Source organism: Grammomys surdaster, unplaced genomic scaffold, assembly GCF_004785775.1.
Source record: "Grammomys surdaster isolate TR1022 unplaced genomic scaffold, NIH_TR_1.0 275, whole genome shotgun sequence".
NCBI classification, from domain to species: Eukaryota; Metazoa; Chordata; class Mammalia; order Rodentia; family Muridae; genus Grammomys; species Grammomys surdaster.
Genome location: NW_021604716.1, coordinates 1,095,279 through 1,110,925, shown reverse-complemented (window position 1 = coordinate 1,110,925; position 15,647 = coordinate 1,095,279). Strand labels below are relative to the sequence as shown.

General features: G+C 45.1%; 2 protein-coding genes across 2 annotated transcripts in view; one reads left to right on the top strand and one right to left on the bottom strand.

Annotated features, from left to right (window-relative positions):
• The window catches only part of Tcp11l2 (t-complex 11 like 2), a 33,284-nt gene extending 18,234 nt beyond the window's left edge, over window positions 1–15,050 (bottom strand). The window contains exons 1-5 of the mRNA XM_028776972.1: window positions 14,943–15,050; window positions 7,005–7,278; window positions 4,756–4,891; window positions 2,363–2,483; window positions 176–396 (exon numbers count right to left, since the gene is read on the bottom strand). Of these exons, the coding sequence (XP_028632805.1) occupies window positions 176–396; window positions 2,363–2,483; window positions 4,756–4,891; window positions 7,005–7,161 (635 nt within the window). The 5' untranslated portion in view covers window positions 7,162–7,278; window positions 14,943–15,050. The remainder of the gene's footprint in view (window positions 1–175; window positions 397–2,362; window positions 2,484–4,755; window positions 4,892–7,004; window positions 7,279–14,942) is intronic.
• Window positions 10,831–15,148, top strand: LOC114628967 (MAPK-interacting and spindle-stabilizing protein-like). Its single transcript, XM_028776944.1, has 2 exons — window positions 10,831–10,929; window positions 14,462–15,148. The coding sequence occupies exons 1-2, from the start codon at window positions 10,831–10,833 to the stop codon at window positions 15,146–15,148; spliced, it is 786 nt and encodes a 261-aa protein (XP_028632777.1).
• Window positions 15,149–15,647: the final 499 nt, after the last annotated feature.

The window sequence follows — 15,647 nt, the reverse complement described above, 5'->3', positions numbered from 1 at the left end:
TCCTCAGACATAGCAGGTGAAGGGTACAGGGCTGACTGGCTGCCCGTTTCTGTTTTTCCCTTGGCATCACGAACTCCTTTGGAAGGCCAGTTAGTTATCTACACTTCCCATTACTCCCAGGTCTCTTGCAAGAATTTGAAGACACTAAGAAAAGGCACACAGCAAAAGGGCTAACCTCAGCATCGCCACGATGTTGGTGGTAGCTTTCAGCTCTCTGATGTCTTCATCTCTCACAGGGGCACATATCTTTCCCATCGTGTTGATGACATAGTTGGCCAGCCCTTGGATATCAACAGCACTGTGCTGGGCCTGCTGCCTAATGAGGTCCATGTCCAAAACTTCACAGATCTGGCTGTGAAGCCTGTTCCCACCAGGAGTGAGAAAAGAGAGAAGAATCTGTACAGGGAAAGAAGAGTCAGCGGCCCTGTCACAGAGGAAGGTGCTCCCCGCTCACGCTGCATTGTCCCCAATGCCACAAGCAGTGCCTCTGCCTGGAAGGACATCAGACACATGCAGTGTCTCAACCTTGAAAACAAAGTTCAGTTGGCTGTGCGGAACAACTGACGTTTCAGAAGAACAACTGGCAAGCAAGCAAAACCCAGATGCTTCCAAGAGCCTTCAGTGAGTTTGCACACCTCTGCCAGAGGTCCTGAGTTCAATTCCCAGCAACCACATAGTGGCTCACAACCATCTGTAATGGGATCCAATGCCCTCTTCTGGTGTGTCTGAGGACAGCTGCAGTGTACTCATATACATAAAGAATAAATAAATCTTACAAAGAAAAAAAAAAAGAAGCACCATCATCTCATTTAGTTCTTATAACTTCCCTGTAAACACTCGAGGCACCAACGTTTTTAGAGGGTGAGCCTGTTACTAACCCAGGTCTAACTCTAAAGTCTTATTCTGTACTCAAAGTGTCAGGAGCCATAATGGGACAAGCGAAATCACTAGCAGGTGGTTATCCTGAAAAGGCCACCTTGGATTATTATATAATCTGCGACAGATGTGTCCTTATCAGCAAGGCTGTAAGGGACTCATTTTTAGAAAAGATCCTACTGCTATTAATATGCTTTTGCTATTATTATTATTCAACAGATATAATAATCACTAAGTAATAGCACATCCTTTGGGGCAGATCTCTGCAGATCCATGAAGATGTACTGTCTTGTAGTGATGCTATATAGACAAATAGATGACTTCTTAAGACTTAATGATGATCCTATAAGAATTCCTAAAATTAGAATGTTTTATGCACATCCATTAGGAGTAATTATCTGGCTAAACATCCATCACCTGTCTAGCTCCACAGGTTCATTGAGGGTTTAAAACTGTAACTAAATTATTAGTGAAGTTTTGTATAGATAAACTCAGGCAATATTTTACCTTCTGTCCTAGCACCTATAGTTCCCTTTTTATGACCTTTGGTTAATTGTTTTACAACCTCTTGGAATGCACTCTGAGTAGGAGAAAGTCTGGTTACTATCTAAGAGCAATTAACTGGTAACACTTGGGAGACTGGCAGAGTTCTCATCACAGTTTTGACTATCAGAAAAGGACCTAATAGTGGTCCCGTTATAAAAGAGCTTAATAATCATTGATATAATAGAACAAAAGGCTATTTACTTAATCCTTTGCTGTTTTTAGGATGAGGTGCTAAGTGCTAGAAACTGCAGTTTCTGGCCTCAGAGGATCACAGAAGACAGGTCAGCTACAGTAGCATAGAAGCTTAAACTTAGATAAACTTTTATTATACAGCAGCCCTAAATATCTTGTAAGACAAAGTCTTACCACCCAACCCCCCATGCTCTTCTCCCTCCACTGCTTCAAGAAGAACGACAAGAAGAGCATTCCCCCTCAAGCCTGGGCTGGACTTGGGCATAAAAACACTGGCCTGAGCTCTGTCTGCTGCTTTCTTTTCCTAGATTCTACCTAACTAGAGAAATTGTATAAAGGAATCTACTGGGAACTGTATCCAGTCTTTTATAATGAGTGATGATATAAAGATATCGAACAGTCTTTGGGAAAGGAAACACTGCTACAGTGTACTTGCATACGCATACACACACACATGCTGAAACCCAATTCTGAGAGGTAATTATGTCGTGAGGGTACAGTCATCGTAAATGGGATTATGCCTTTTTGGAAGAGACTGCAAAGGGCTCCTTTGCCTGCTTCTGCCATGTAAGGATTCTCCTGTGAAACAGGCCCTCATGAGGCAGCAAATCTGCCGATGCTTTGGTCTCAGACATTCCCGTCTCTAAGATTGTGAGGAACTTGTACTGTTTATAAGCTACTCATTTCTGGTACCCATTACATTGACCCCTAGTGAGTTAAGGCATTAAAGGTATAAACATTAACTTGCCTCTCTGATTTCTTCAAACAGTTTGATGGCATACTCATATTGGGGAGGCTCAGCACTGAGATCTGCTTCCAAGACATCCCAGAAGGCCTGGTGAACAACACGCTTCACTTGACCAGCAAGGCTACAGCAACAAAATGGACTATTTTAAAATGAGCATTAGGCGACACATCTTCACAATAGATTTCTTAGAAAATGCATTTTTAAAACCTAGAACATATCCATAGGCCCATGATTAATCTTTTAGCATGTTTTCCTTGTTCAAAGCGTGGGCATTGGTTCACACAGTAAAGAACACTGGGCTGGAGACATGGCTTAGAGGTTTCAAGCACTTGTATAATCATGAGGACTGGAAGCTAGAATCAGAACCTTCTTAACAAGGCGGGTGTTCCACACATGCCTGCAACTCATCTCCAAGGAATCAGATGCCCTCCTGTGACCTCAGTGCACACACATACTTGTACATGCACCTACAAACACATACACACACACTCATAACACACCCACACACACTAAATATAAATATTAAAAAATACTCAATCTGCACCATACAAAAATATACTTTTTTAATTTATATATTTATGTTGTTTTCTCCCAAATCTCTAAAATGTTTCCTTAGCATATTTTTCAATAACTTCAAAAACTTCTGTCCTAAGAAGATCTATAGTTTAGTAGATGGTAGATGGTCTTCAATACAGCTTTATATTTTAGGGATAAGGTAACAGCATTGTTATTTCTTCAGTAGCTGAAGTTTCATGGCAAGGGACACAACAGGTTGGTCCAAGGACACGTGCCTTTGGATGGCTGCCATATTCTACTCAGGAGTCCCATTTAAAGTCAGCCAGGACTAAACTGCTGAAACAGGAGACTTCCCAGGAAGAGCTCATGAGAAAGCACTGCCTTGTTCAATGTCTTAAGTCAGTACATTCTTACAGAACTGTTTAAATACACACACACACACATACACACACACACTCGGGGTGGGGGGGATACTATGGGGTGGCCATAGCATCATGTGAACTCAGAGAACACTTCCCAGGAGTTGATTTTCTCCTTCCTTCCACCATACGGGTTCTTAAATGCATGTTAACACAGGCTGTCTAGTATGATAGCAGAAACCCGAGACATCTCCTTGATCCCAATAGAACTTACTGAGATGACAACAAACTTAGAAAAACATGTGTTTCCCTGCACTATAACTACCAAGGAGCCTCTTTTGCTAGCAAGCAACACATTTCTCAGGCATCCCCATAACCACTTCATGCCCGCCATTTAGTAAGTAGTCAATGGATGCCTACTCAGTGAGTTAACAATTGGCAGCTGAATGTATCTCCTAACACACAGCAGCACTATGAGAGATGAAAATCAGCGTTCTGAGGAGCGTGAGTTAAATGAGTCCCCGTAACCACACACCAAATTCAACCTAGCCACTTTAAATGTGCAAACTTATGCTAGTAGCTGAGGAGATTTCTATGAGGGAAATGGCCTTTCCAGTGCCTACCATGCTCCCAGACAATGACAAACACCTCTGGGCTCCTGACCTTACAGGGCACACTTACCTGACTGGAATAGGCCAAGAAGAATCGAGGCAAGCAGCCTCATAGCTCAATAAAAATAACCAGTGCTTGTGTTTATGTTTGTATAGAAGCTCAAGTGTATGTGTCACTTTCTTGATTTCTCTGGAGAAGCATGTGAGGTTGGTGGCAAGGCAGGGCAATCAGTCAAATCATTTACAATTGTTCCCGCTATATGCCAGAAACTTAATTTCACCAGGTTTTCCCTAGAGACAAATCTAATAAAAATGTGTCGACTATACTTTCAAAAGTATAAATTCCAAGGTTGGGGAGATGGCTCCAAGGTTAAGAACATTAGCTGCTCTTCCAGAGGACCCAGGTTTGATTGCCAGCACCCACCTGGAGGCTCTCAACTGTCTGAAACTCCAATTCCAGGGGAGCCTTCATACATTCCCACTTTGAGCAACAGGTACATATGCAGAACATGGACACACACACGCAAAATATCCACATATATAAAACTAAAAAGTATAATATTTTTAACAATAAGGGGTTGGTGGAGACTACATTGAGGAGGTAATTGTAGTCTAGGAAGTTCAAGGACATCAAGACCATTTTTCTCAGACAGTGTTGTATAAACTGAGTTCCAAAGACTCTAGATGAATGTTCCTAGAAAACTTCGTAATCAACAAGTAGAAGACCTTATAAGAGAGCTAAATAACATGTATGCCCTATGGATAGTGTACAAGAACTTCCAGGAAACATGATACACAGATACGCGAGTACATACACACACAGGGGAAGACAGAGACAGGGGTACACACACACCAAGACAGAGAGAATCTACAGCATCATTTACACATATCTAGGCTTCTAGGTTACCTGTTCTCTGGGAGGGCATTTTGCTTCAGCTGGAAGTTCTCATTTACAGCTATTTCATGAGCAAGAGTCATGTCTGATAATTTCTTTGCTGCAGCCATCACGTCATCAAACATTACGACCCGGGGTGGGCTTGTTGCTGAAAGAAAAATGACATCAGCTAATGCAGCCATCCAAAGCCTCCCAGTGTCAAGTCAGGTTCATACTCAGGTAAATCTCAGAGCTCTGTAAGTCAGAGGACGTACACTAAAAAAGACAGGGCTTGATAATGATTTCAAATATGTAAGCACTCCTTCTGAAGCTTCAGTGACCATATTTGATAATGAATTTTCAAATGTTCCTAAGACAAACTCTTAACATCTGCTGCTTAACTTCTCAGTGCTTATTGATATGTGTTCATTCATCTACATCGAACAGTGCTAGACAGCAGACGGCTACAAAAGGCTGGGTCCTTCCTGACTCCACAGGCAGTTTAGTATAAAGCTGAACATCCCACTCCAATTTCTGCCATTTGCTATTTCATTTTACTTCATGGATACATATACTAGCCCCTTATAGGCTCTCTCTGAGGTCATTAACACTATTTTATTTTTATTATTTTTTTTTCCAAGACAGCATTTCTCTGCGTATCCCTGGGTGTCCTGGAACTCACTGGCCTTGAACCCGGAGATCCATCCGCTTCTGCCACCCAAGTGCTGATAGTAAAGGTATGTGCCACCACCACTGGGTAACTTACATAAAGAATATACAATTCAGTACATAATTAAAGCATAACAAAATGTATTTGAGAGGTTGGATTATCTACTCAGTAGGAAAATAGTAAAGAATGTGAGTTATTTCTAGATATCATTCTAAGTGACTGTTCTAGTTAATCAAGTTTACAAAACCACTGTTAGAAAAAAAAATCTCAGCTTCAGTTAGTTAAAAATCATGACCTCAAATAAAGGCACAGACAGGCAATGCTTCGCTTGTTTGTTTTAGAGGAGGACGTGCTGAGCGGGAGGAGGATGAGGAAGGAAGCTGACACTGGGGATTGGCAAATACTTCTTCGAATGTCTAGGTACCATGACCCCATTTATAAAGGAGCAAAACAAGATGAAAACTAACTGTCCAATGACAAATCAGTAAGCAAATGAATGATCTCTTTACTTCATGATGCGGAAGGTGGTCATAAGGACAGTCTTTAGGAAATAGTCTAGCGGGAGTGTTTTGGTTACAATGCTAAGGGCAAGCATCCAATTCAAAGGATGCGGGTTTGGCAAAGTTATGAGCAGCTGGCATGTTTGGGTGATATTGCAGGCTATTGCTTCTTTCCCCTATACTCCAGGTTTTCCAAACTTTAAAGATGGAAACACAAGCATTTAAATAAAGAAAACTGTTGACGTGAGCATCTGATCTTACTGCACATCAGTTGCCTTTTCCTACCCTGGCTTTGCTAGTTTAAGATGTTACGTACTTTTTAAGACAAAATGCTGATTCAAAACTTAAAAGATAAACTCAAATGGCACAACCTGGTATAGTGGTTCATATCTACAACTGCAGCCCTCAAGGGGCTGAGGAGGAAACTGCCACAGGTTCAAAGCCAGCCTGGGCTAGAGTGAAATCCTGTGGAGAGGGAGGGCAAAAAAAAACCCCAAAAACTAAAAACCAAACAAACGAAAACCATCTGCTTGATACATCTGTGTCCACAGACAATAAATAAATAAGTAGGGAAAGAAATGAAAGAAAAGGCTTTCTCTCCTAGTGCCAGCCACTCTGTTAGCTTTCTCCCAACCCACAGTGGAGTAATTCTCCCTGTGGGCTCCTCTGGGGGGATTTGCACAACACTGTTTGAAACCAGCTGAAATGCCCTCTTCAGATTATCACACGTCCTGCCCACCCTTCCGGCAAGGCAAATTTCCTTCCATGTGAAACAGGAAAGACCAATTTGACTACATCCTAATCTGCACAAGGTAATCTCAAGAAGGGGTGTTTCCACCATTTAGGAGACAAGACAGAAAGGGCTAGGGGAGAGGGTTTTAGATCCATGCTCAAACCAAACATGTTAGAGACAAGGCTCAAAATAAAATGAGCAGGTTACAAACTTATTCCTAAGAACACACCAAGACCACCACAGTGCCTCTGACATGCTACTCTGGTGCACCTAGCAAGGATGGGGAAGTGTGTGGTTTGCTCACAGTGCTTCTGAGTTTTCAAAGCCACTGAACACAGTGCCAACACCCGGCCAACCCCACCTTGCCCCCGTTGCTTACAGGCAGGAGAGCTGGATTTGCTGGAGGAATCACTGGTGAAGCTTTGCCTGGAACACTCATAGTCACTGAGGGAAGCCATGCTTTCGGAGAACCGAGAAGACTCGGAGTCACTCTGCAGGTCCTCGCTCACACACTGCTTCTCACCGTGGAAAGGCATCCTTTATCGCCTTAAGGATGGACGGGGAGAGAGGAGAGACAGAGAGAGGAGAGAGACAGAGAGAGGAGAGAGACAGAGAGAAAGGAGAGAGACAGAGAGAGGAAAGAGATAGAGAACCTGCACAGACAGAGAGACCCTGAATCAATTCTGGGGTACTTTCACCGGCTTCCAACATGCTTCTCCATCTTGGGTAATAATGCTCACAGGTGTGACAGTCTAGGGGGTAAATGTTCCCAACAGATTACCTCACCCTTCCCCCAGAACCCTGGGCAAGACTGTTGCAAAATCACCCAGACTGCCTTCCACAAAAGGGCCATTGAGGCCATATCCAAGGGAAACGTGGATCAGCTCTAGGTGATGGCAGACCCTTCTGAAATGCACATGGTGCAGGCTCTCCTGGGTTGCTATGACAAGGCTCTAGTGGGCTCCTCAGTCAGACTCTTTTCTGTTCTGGAGAAGTCACTTAACCACACATGACTCCATGGGGTAACTGGGCTCAAAGATTGAACTTCCACAACTTCGTAAAGACTGAAGAGGATTAACTTCATCACAGCATCAAATGTGGTTACTGTTCACACTGCTTTGTTTGAAATAAAATAAGCTCAGCTGGTGAGACAGCTTGAGGGGTAGGGCACTTGCTGCCAAGCCGGTGACCTGAATTCAGTCCTGCTATCCCCATGACAGAAGGAGATAACCAATTTCCCGACACTGTCCTCTGACCTACCCCAAGTGCTGGTGGCATGCACAGATCTGTACACACACACAGGACACATCTAAAGAATGAAACTTTAAAAAAAAGTAAGGACGTTCAAACTCAAACTCTTGGTGCGTCTATGAGTCTGTCTGGGGAAGGAAAGGCTGATGAGACTGTGGGCCACCAAGTCCCGCCTCTCATTTTCATATGAACTGTCAAAACATGAAGACTAAGACTTGTTGTTTGGTTTGTATTTACAAAGCACAACTTGCTGAGTACCTAAGACCATTGGGCTCTGATATATACTCAGAGGGGCACTGGTCCCTGGACTCTAAAGTCAAGTGCTTTCTCTGGGACATTACATAGCATCCCAGCGCAGGAGTCATGCCTGGGACAATCTAGAAAGATCATGGCACATGAATGCCAGGCCTGAGCCTGAGAGGATCAGACAGGCTTCGAGGAAAGTAGCCTTGATATGAACATAGCTATCAGCTGAGGGCAAAAGGCAAATTTGCTCAAAGGAGAAGACACGTCCAACCCTGGATGGAGACTGAGGAATGAGAGAGCTCCCTGCTGTAGGGTACTTTCACAAACGCCAGAACAGAGAGAAACCTTTAGCAATGCATATGACTGGGAATGCCTCCACAATTTAATGAATCTGTTAATATTTTCAGAGTCCCTACTGTGCACCAGGCATGGGGAAAAGTAGCTGCACAAAACAGACAGGACCCTATTCTCAAATCTGGTTACTTAAAACCGTGTACACCAGATGCTAGAAGGTTCAAGAAGCAGAAACAAGGTATTGCTGATAAGCACAAGAAAAAAAAAAAGGAGGATCGGAATTAAAGGGTACCTACGGGGGAGATCCAGACATTGGTGTAAGATAAAGGGCAAAGCTGCATTTTTTGGGTGCTAAGAGAAAGTAGGGTAAACCTGAGGGCAGGGGCGGGAACAGTCCAAGGACATTTCCACATGGTCTCAACCAAAACTGTCTTCAGTCCTTATACTCACAGAGATATACCTTTGTGCAGGACAAAACCTGAATAAGCAGAGAATTGTTAACTGCTTCTGCAGACAGAAGGGCAAGGAATGGGGGTCCTGCCACTTGGAAGCACTCACACTATCTTACAATCTCAAAGCCAACTCACTTCCCATTGCTGGTGTGACCTGAAAATGCTTCATCCCCAGGAAGCCTCCCTCCACCCTCCATCCTCCACCCTCCACCCTCAGCTCACTCCTCTAGTAGGCCTGTAGCACATCTCTCATCTCTTCCATCTCCACAACAGGACTTGCACCAGACTAAGGACACAGCTCAGCAAGGATGAACATTTGCTGTGCCCAGCATAAGGACCGGAATTCAAGTCCCCAGAGTCAACATTAAAAACCTGGGCACAGCTGCATATACCTGCAATCCCATGACTGGGGAGGGACTGAAAGATTTCTGGGGCTTGCTGGCTTCCAACCTAGCTCCAGGTATACTGGGAGACCCTGTGTCAAGAAACTAGGGCCTGATAAAGCAGATCCCCCAATATGGACATGTATGCTCACACCCACAAGAAGGTGTTTATAGCTGTTTTCTTCCAGTGACTATGTCTGTATCTCCTGAATAAGGCAGCCACTGCCTTGTGTAGCTCAGTACCAAGTTCACAACAAGCACTCAGTGTCAGCTGAATCACAGTCATTGAATCCAATTTGGTACAGCTTCAACTAGAACATCTGTAAACTGACAGCCCTACATATTCACACCCTGCTGCTGCCAAGTGCAAGCCCTAGAGCAGAGACACTACCATCTATGCCCAGCTCATCTGATTTAAATTCCAAATCCCCAGGCCTAGTCATTCCTGAGCTGGCTCCTGTTCTTTCTCTACTGCAGACGGCCTCACACCAACAGACATTTCCAAGTAAAAATGAGTAAAAGCATTCATCTCTGGGCGTTTATGAAGCAGGTTAACAGTTGTAACCATGCATTTCTTTTTATAGTCCAGTTAGCACATTTGGTAGGTTTCTTAATTACACAGAAAGGAAGCCAAGTGCAAAGGGCTTAAAAAATAAGTACTAGGTCAAAAGCTAGAGCTCAGAGTTTGAGGCCTAGTATGTCACCAGCTAACTCTGGGACTTCATGCACAGCTGCTTTCTGTAGGGGTGGGTGGCAGGAAGTGGCTTAATTACCCATTCTTTCTGTCGGAAATTGCTAAGATGCTCCTCCAAGGCAGACAAGGGTTCTGTGAGACATCATAAGGTATTTTGAGAAAGCATGCACACACAGTGAACATGTTTAACTGTGCAGGATTAAGTTTTGTGTCAACATGTCACTGGAGGTGGGATCTGAGGCATGAGGCTGTAACAGACAACTGAAAAGTGTCTTGCTGCTTAGATGCTCTTCAGCTAGGAAGGCATCAATGTCACAACCGGGACTGGCTGCATGCAAGCAAAAGCTTGTTTTTGAAGCAAGGCACTTGCTATTTTGTTAAGAAATTGTCTATTTCTTTGATGGGTACACCAAGAATGGTTAACTAGTGGAGCTGGAGTGAGGGAGTGAGATTTCACTCACTGAAGGAAAGGACTGCTTGGGACAGTGTCTGACACAGAGACAACAGGACATGGGTGATTATGTGCTTTCCTTTGTCAAATCACCTTGGGCATTAAACCAGGAAAACAGCTGATATCTGAAGATAACAAAATCATGTTTCCCTACAGAAAAACAAGGAATGCTAGCAGTGGCCCTAGAACAGAGCTCATACACTTGTCTGACATATGAAACCCCAAAGCCAATGGCCTGTCCCAGTGTAAATGGTCTTCTGCAAGCACCTTCACCAACTTTCCTTAGTCTTGAATTTCCACAAGTCATCTGGGGACACATCAACTTGACTCAAATGGCATTGAGGGTAACTGGACTGTTTCAACTATTAGACTCTTAGACTGCTGTGTGATAACACAGTTCTTTTAAAGAAGCACAATGCCTTTCATACTGACAAATGCAGATCGCCGAGCTGGTCACCAAAGCAACATGGGTACATCAAGCAATTCTGCAGGAACACCACATTTCATCCAACCTGAGGGCTCACTGGTCAAAGGTAAAGATAGAAGATACCTCCAAGCAGAGCTTCCAATATTACTACAGTGGGTCATTATTTAAAGAAACTGTATTATTTTTATGTATCATTCCATTCTTTTGCTAAATACAGCATTATGCCATTCCTTCTCAGGGCAATAACTGGAGTTCAGCAGGTAAAGATTTATTGTTGAATAAATTCTGGGAGAATAATGGAAGTGTACTGCTAACATTTTAGCGACAAGGAATGGATACAGGGATCTAAAAGAGCCAGTCAACTGTCTCACCACAGAGAACACGGAGATCAGCTTTTAATTTCTTGTGATTCTTTAATTTATATTTGACTTTACTTCTTTACTTCCTTTCTACAGAAAACTCTTTCTATAAATGACCGTGCACTGAGGATTATAAAGACTCACCAGCTTTTGACTATAGTTGATAAGGTCCCTGTCCTCACCTGTTACTGTGGACATAAAATAGATGTGCAGCCTATAGCTTCCTGCCTATAGAATCTTTTTTTTTTTTTTACTTTTTTTTTCTTTCAAAAACAGAACTTGAACCAAATGCACCTCTAGGTTAGAGGTCTGATTTCCTGGAATGGGACAGTCTGGGTTCAAAGCTGTCTGCAGGTTGTTCAGCACCCTCCAGTTTTGTGAGCTGTCATCCATGCTGGAGTTGGTTTTGGTGATGCAGCTATCTTTGAGTCATCTCTGTTCCTGTAAGTAACCCCTCACCCATATGCTTTTAAGTAGCATAAAAAAAAAAAAACCCTCATGGCTTACCAAGCTGGACTTTGATGGTCTCCACCATTTGGTCTGTTACGACCTTCCTATTCTGGGGTGTTGTGTCTTCCCAAAAAAGTCTTGTCAAACAACAGATACAAACTATAAATGTTGGCCATGTCCAGATGGTGTTAATTCTGCAGAATCTCACAGAATGAAAGATCCGTGAGATCATGGTGACCGTCACCTTAACTTCAAGGGATGTACTGAATGGCCTGGGAATCCAGACAGAAAGTTGTAGAAGGCATAGTGTCACTACAAAGACCCAATGCCCAGTGGAACTATGGAGTCAGGGATAGAGCTCACTGGATACAACTTCTCCACAAGAGAGCTGTCAGTGTAAGCGTCCAGTCTATGAAAGCACTAGCTGGGCTACAGTGCACAGCTTTATACCAAGACCTTGGAAGCTCAAATTCTACCTTAGATGTAATGTTGTAGGGCTAGAGAGAGGGCTTGTCAATTAGAAACACTTGCTGTTCCTGCAGAGGACCCAGAAACTTCACCCCCAGTTTGACAAGATTGGGAGTCGAGGCCCAGTGAAAAGCTTAGGTCATGAGGGCTCCATACTCAAGACCTAGTCAAGGCCAGCTATGGAAGAGTGTGAGGCCACAAGTTCACCTTTTGCTCTTATCCTAACCACCACCTTTCAGGCTCTGCACACAGCAGACTTTTGGGGGATTGGCAGCCATGCCAACCATCCCACCTTGTCATTTCTATTTGGAATGTAATATCACAATTTCAAAGTACTCTTGCCTGAAGCCCCCATTTGTCTTATGTAAATTAGCCACCCAGAGTTCAGATCACTGCCTAGGACAGACAGGAACTCAAGAATAAATATCCTTATATTAACAAATTGCCCCCCCCCTCTACTCAGAAAAGAACTAGAGTTTTTTGATCTGTTCTGCCTGTGTCCCACTGCTCATTAAGCAGGCACTTAGCACAGTAGTTTAACTGTCTATCTCTGCCTTCCCAGTAACTTTTAAAATGCATATAGTAAGAAAGTATTCCCTTTTCCAGTCTCCAGTGCCTGTCTCAACACAATTCCAAGGCTAGCAAAGCCTCAAGTCCTAGGAGCTTAAAGAATACTGTACCACTGTATTCTTCTGACATGTACTGACACAAAAAAGTAGCAATCAGAACCAACAGTTAAAGCGTTTACCATGGTCTCAGTAATACACTCTGTAAGTGCTTTAGATCATTTATTTCCTCAAATCTGCAATATAACTGTGTTGGGTAGGTGTTATTCCTGTTTACAATAAGAACCAGGGATGAGAGAGACAGCATTACTCACCCCGAAGGTTTACAGAAGTGCAAGGCTCATCTCCGAAGCCAGGCAGCAGGCTGGAGCCCTGAAGCCCATGCATGGTAGTTAGGATGGCTGGAGGGAACCAGTGTGCTGCTAATCTTTCTTTCCATCCCCCTCTGCCAAATTGATCTGTCTATCATCACATGGACACTTGCACATGTGGGACAGCTGTTCAAGCACTATACCGTGAAGGACATCGCTGAAAGAGATCATTCAGCAAAATGGCATTCAGCCACCCCATTATAGTGACCAAAGTCCTCTACTCCTTATGCTCTGCAAAATCCCTCCTTAAAACCCAGGTATTACCAAAAGGTCTAACTGCTTACAACTAGCAAGTCAAAAACATTTAGCAGTAAATTATTCAGGTTATCCAACAAGGCCCTGGGGAATGAGTCCACCAAGTTAAGGCTAGGTTATGAGGGGAAAAAGAGATGACAAGAAGCATTTAGTGGGTACCCTCCTTCCAAGCCTTCACCAAAATCAGGCATAAGGCACCCATGGGGCGTCAAAGACAAGACTGAGCTCTGATGAAAAAAAAATTGCAGATGCTAGACAATTTCCATTGTCTGTCAAACAACTGCTTTAGCACCAGCCTAGAGTAAAGCAAAAACCACAGCACAGAAAGAACAGTACTGGGCCTCATCAAGTCACTGCCAGCAGAGAGCTAGACAAGAGCCAACAGTCCAGCCACTGTCTGTCACTACAGCATGGGGGGGGGGGATTTCTAGGCACTTTTTATCCTGGAAAGCACTGTCCCCTTTCCCCACTCCTCACCCCTGCTGCCTAATTTAACAGCTGTGCTGCAGACTCCTCCTCCAGGGCCCTTCAGCCCTGGGTCACTTCAAGTGGAGCAATGTATGAAATCCATGAGGGTAGGAAAAAAGGCAGGGTAGACAGGGTGGGGTGGAGGTGGGGTAGGGGCTCCCAGCACAGGAACCAGTATAAGAACTTGTTGGAATTATCAGTTAGAAGGTAGGGTGACTAAGAGCTGAGAGCTGAACACCACCTAGTGCTAAGCAGCCCATTAGGGACAAGGACAAGTTGCCTGGTACCATTGAGGTACCAAGACAGCGAAGAAAGAGAGTATTTCACATTGGAACCTCTCAAGTGTAACCTCTCTGCTTGTAATGGGAGTTTAACAAATGTTTCTTTGTTGACTGGATTGTTGTGTTTAAACACATGATTTGGGCTTCTTGTGGTTGGGGGCGGACAGAACTACAGTCCTGTAAAGTGCTCTACCACAAAACTACATTCCCAGTCTAATAAACACATTTTAGAAGGAAACATTGCGAAATTGCTCATTTAATGGAAGTTTTTCCTTTCTTACTAACGTAAACACATAACTGTGTCATCCACGTGCCACCGAATCTCGTTGCTATGTTTTGTGGCGCCACCCTGAGCATAAAGCCATCCTTGAGAAGGCCAGGGTCTAACCCAGATGTGACCTGAGCTGGCCTCCTGGACAGTCAAGTCCAACGGAAGTCCCAGGAGTCCCGCCCGCTCGCCCACGTTCTCTGCTCGCCCCTCCCTCTAGCAGCACCACGTTTCCTGTCAAAACAAACGTTTGGGGGAGGGGACTGCTGGGACAGAACCCAGCTCTCGAGAAACCCGGCAACAAGACCCAAACACAGGCCGCGGCCCGGCCGGGCCCCACCGCGGGGCTCAGTCCCACTCCTCCAGGGCCGAGGAATCGGGGACCCAGCCGCGCGGGGAGCCCAGAGCGTCTCGCGCCCGAGAGCACAGTCGTTGGCACGCACCCAAAGGGATGTCATCAGAGCCAAGCAGCCCCGGGAGAGCCTGGGCCACCCCCGCCACTATGTCCTACTTCAGGCCTTGACTCGGAGGTCAAATGTCCCGAATGCGGAGGGCACAAGGAGCCCTCCCGCTACCCTGAGGAGACGCGGTCCCCTCAGATCCCACGACCCCTCTCCTGGGATGGGTACGCACCCCCGGATCCCACGCAGAGGCTCGAGGAAGGCTTGGTGGCCGGGGTCGCGGGGCTCTGTGTATTCCCCCCCTCACCCAGCGTCACAGACACAGGGAGACTGCAGTCTGTCAACTCTGGAGCCCTCTGGCAGCCCCACGCGATATTTAAAGGGACCAGAAGTACTCCCTGGGCGATACCATTCGGGAAGGAACCGGACGGGGACTAAAGCGCCACGGCGCCAGAATCCAGGAAAGGGTTCGGGCAGAGAACCCTAAAATCTTTCAGAGTCTGTGTACAGAAACCGTAGCTTTCCTCAGGTTTCTATCCTGAAGGCTGAAGAAGGCTCGAACTGAAAGCCATTCGGACACGCGAAGATAGGTTCCCCCATGCTCAGCGGTGGTACGGTCCAACCTGCCAGGGGCGGGGAGAGGAGTGAACACGGAATTGGGGCAGCCTACGGCCCTGAGCACTTGAGCTGCTGTAGGCCCTAAAGCGTTCGGGGGCGGGGCTTGGCCTGTAAGGGCGGGGCCTAAGTACAGCGGGTGACGCCCCCAATCCTGTTTCTTTCAGTTTACCAGAGGGGACCATACGGACGAACTCCAACCAAGTGGACAAACTTCTGGTGTCTGCTCGCGGCAACAATACAAAAACACTAGATGCCAACCTTCACACTGGCCACACACACGGGACCAAGCAATCCAACAACATTCCAAGCCTGCTGTCCC